Source organism: Protopterus annectens, chromosome 8.part1 (assembly GCF_019279795.1).
Source record: "Protopterus annectens isolate FY-2018-M chromosome 8.part1, PAN1.0, whole genome shotgun sequence".
Classification (NCBI taxonomy): Eukaryota; Metazoa; Chordata; order Ceratodontiformes; family Protopteridae; genus Protopterus; species Protopterus annectens.
In genome coordinates, this window is record NC_056742.1 from 12,171,897 (window position 1) to 12,175,273 (window position 3,377).

Consider the following 3,377-nt stretch of genomic DNA (forward strand, 5'->3'; position numbering starts at 1 on the left):
GTGAGGATTCAGGCTTCTTGATTACCATTCCTGTGAGAGGACATCACAGCATGAATACTAGCCTTTTGTTTGTAAAATGTCTGCTTCAAACTAAGATAACATAATTAGAAATATTGTGAATACAACTTGGCTCTTGCATCTCTGATTATTCTGTTTCCTCCTATGTTGTGCAGGTTGGAACAATCTGACATACTTTGTTGGGTCAACAGTACTTAAACAGACTGTTTTAATATGGTACTTGGCAAAGATTAAATTTGCAGTTTCATTTTTATCTGCACAAGATGGATCTGTGTCTCATCCATCAGTGCCGATAGCATAAACATGCAGATGAACATTTTTTTAAAGATGGAAGTACTCTGACACTTTGACTATTTAAAAACTTGAGTTGATTCCCAATTCTCAAGTTTCTTATTTAAATTTACCAATTTTAACTTTCCAGATTTGTTTATCTGCCTTTTTTGCACAGTGTCGCTTGGAGAAGTCAAGACAAAAAAGTACAGTTGAAACGTTTAAAAGCAAATAAAATAATTCTTTCTAAAATAATCAGCTTTCTCCTGCTATAAACAAAAGGGCAAGAAACAACCTTAAGTCAACACTATCCTTCTACACATAGTGTATACTGTCTGTATCAATAGCAGTAAATGTATTGTCTGAATGTGCATTTGACAAATAATTGTATCATAATGTTCTTTGCTCAGCCATTACTAAGTGACTTACTGTTAGTGCAAAAACTGCTCTTCAAATTACTCATTGTAAATATTATTTCAAACTTTTATGTAATGATGTCATTTTCTTTGTTCAAACCTTCTTGAGATATTAACTGTAATAAATAAACTTGCTTCTGTCTAAATACTTGATGTGATAGTCAGATTGTATCCCCTGACAATAACGTATGTCCAGTGGACTGGGTTCATGGTTGAAAAGGGTCTGTCAGCTAGTCCAGTAATGGTCACCAAAATGTAATAATTAAATAAACAATATGAAGGTTGTTAAACTTTATGTATTGCATACATTCTGTCTGTTTTTTTTTTTTTACTGGCTCTCTGTGGGCTTTCATACAGCTTTTTTCTTGTTCACCATCTTGTACTATACTCTGAACTTTAACAAACCTAAACAGGCATCTGGGAGACAGTTGAATTAACCTTCTAAAAAGATATTTGCCTTCTTCAATGCAAGGAAACCTGGTTTATGTCAGGCCACTTTGAACTCGCATGAATTCTTAATTTTTTTTTCTGAAAGAATATGGCTGCCAACACATCATCTGCTTTTTAGTGACTATTTTTAGAGCTTAAAATAAACAAAGATAATATTATTATTATCTGAATTTCATACTTGACAGATGCTTTTGATGTAAGTAACTAAAGAGAGTTCATCAATTAGGTCTACTCGAAAATATCTTTAGCTACATTCTCAAATTAAATCTTAAAAGGCTGTTGATCTGGTATGGCACAAAACTGAATGTTTTATATATATATATATATATATATATATATATATATATATATATATATATATATATTATATTATATTTCACCGAAAGCTCCAGAACAATACATTTTAAACTATAGACATGAATACTTAGAACTCCAATGAATAACTCTTTCCAGAAGACAATATATACCCAAACTAGGTGGGGAGGTATCCCCCACCCCCTTACTATATATACTAACTCCAGGATCACACTACAGTGGGGAAAAGGGCATATACCCTTTACTTGCCTTACAGTACTCTACACATTGCCACTACTACCATTCAACTAAATAAGTTTCAGTTAAATGAGTTTTCAGTGAAGTGAGCTTTCAGTGAATTGGTCCCAGTCATTTAAGTTTCAGCTAAATGAATTTTTGATGACATGAAGTAGACCCAATAGGATATATTACTGTACAGCTAAATTGATAACAAATAAAGTCTTACCACAAAAACACAGGGCAGTAAGGGAAAGGAAGGGCAGAAACTGAATGCCATCATGGAAGTATCAAATAGAGAAAACTATAAAGCAATTAAACGAGAACCACACCCACAGACTCAAAAATCATGTTTATTTCATCATGGTTTTGGTATATCCTACATTTTAACACCACTCTGGGACTATAAGGTTTTTAAATATTTTTATATATAATTTCTGAGTCTGACCACATGGGGTCTGGCATCTTGAAGTAATTCTGTTTATTCTGCTCTAGGTATCCCACAATGCAGTACTCATCTGTAAAAAGTTATGTCACGCAGACCTCTTTCTTACTAAAGATCCTGTCATGGCATTGATTTTACATGCATACACTGCTGTCTGTGATTGGCTTTGGTATAGCATCAGCAATCATTTTATCAGTTTCACAATATGAAAGCACATCATTTTTTGTTCAAACTAATCATGAATGCAATGGTGTCTGACATCAATATGGTCAGTTCTTGCATTGATCTTCTGACTGGTTGCAAGCTTAATGTATCGCTGATTGTCCTCATATAAGACCATAGGCTGGGATACTGGTTCTCCAAGATCTTCATGTAACTGACGCAACCAGATGGCTTTGTAACTGGCATAGGGAAAAGAGATATATTCTGCCTCTGTAGAAGACAACATCATTGAGATCTGTTTCTTGCTGGACCAGGATATAGAACTGTTTTCTAATTTGAACAGGTAACCACTTGTAGATTTGCATGTGTTAAGATCACCCACCCAGTCAGAGTCCACATATCCTTTGAGGTTTAAGTCACGGACTGCTGACAACTTTAAGCTCAAGCCTTTTGTGTCTTTAATATACCTCATACGTTTTTTTATTGAATTCCAGTCTGTTTGACATGGTTTACTTACACAGCTGCAGAAAATTGACTTGGCTGCTGCAATGTCTGGATGTGTAGTCATTGCAATGTACAGAAGTGCCCCCACTGGTTGTCTGTAGTGCTTATTAGATGGCAGAAGATCTTCCTCCTTCCAACTTTTGATAAGCTATGTTCATGGGCATGCTAACTCCTTTCACCTCAGTCATGTTGAACTGTTGAAGAATTGAATCAATTTTTGCACTCTGGTTCAACAGAAAGCAGCTGTCCTCCTCAAACTGTATGTTAATTCCTGAGTAGTATGTCATCTCACCAAGATCTTTAGTCTCAAAGTGCTGATTGAGTGCTGTTATTAACTTTGCAATTTCATTCTTCCTTTTGTAAGCAATAATCAATTCATCCATATAGACTAACAGATACATCCATTCGGTATCTATATGTTTAGAGTATAGGTATGGATCGGCTTTGCTTCCCATGAATCCATCGTCTAGCAGAACTCTGTTTACTTTTGAGTTCCATACTCGAGCCTCTTGTTTAAAACCATACAAGGATTTTTGCAGTTTGAAAACAAGATGCTCTTCTCCACTTTTCACATATCCTTT

At 34.9% G+C, this 3,377-nt stretch overlaps 1 protein-coding gene across 1 annotated transcript; it reads right to left on the reverse strand.

The window, feature by feature from the left end:
- Nucleotides 1-2,362: 2,362 nt before the first annotated feature.
- Nucleotides 2,363-2,860, reverse strand: LOC122810064 (secreted RxLR effector protein 161-like). Its single transcript, XM_044081557.1, has one exon. The coding sequence runs from the start codon at nucleotides 2,858-2,860 to the stop codon at nucleotides 2,363-2,365; it is 498 nt and encodes a 165-aa protein (XP_043937492.1).
- Nucleotides 2,861-3,377: the final 517 nt, after the last annotated feature.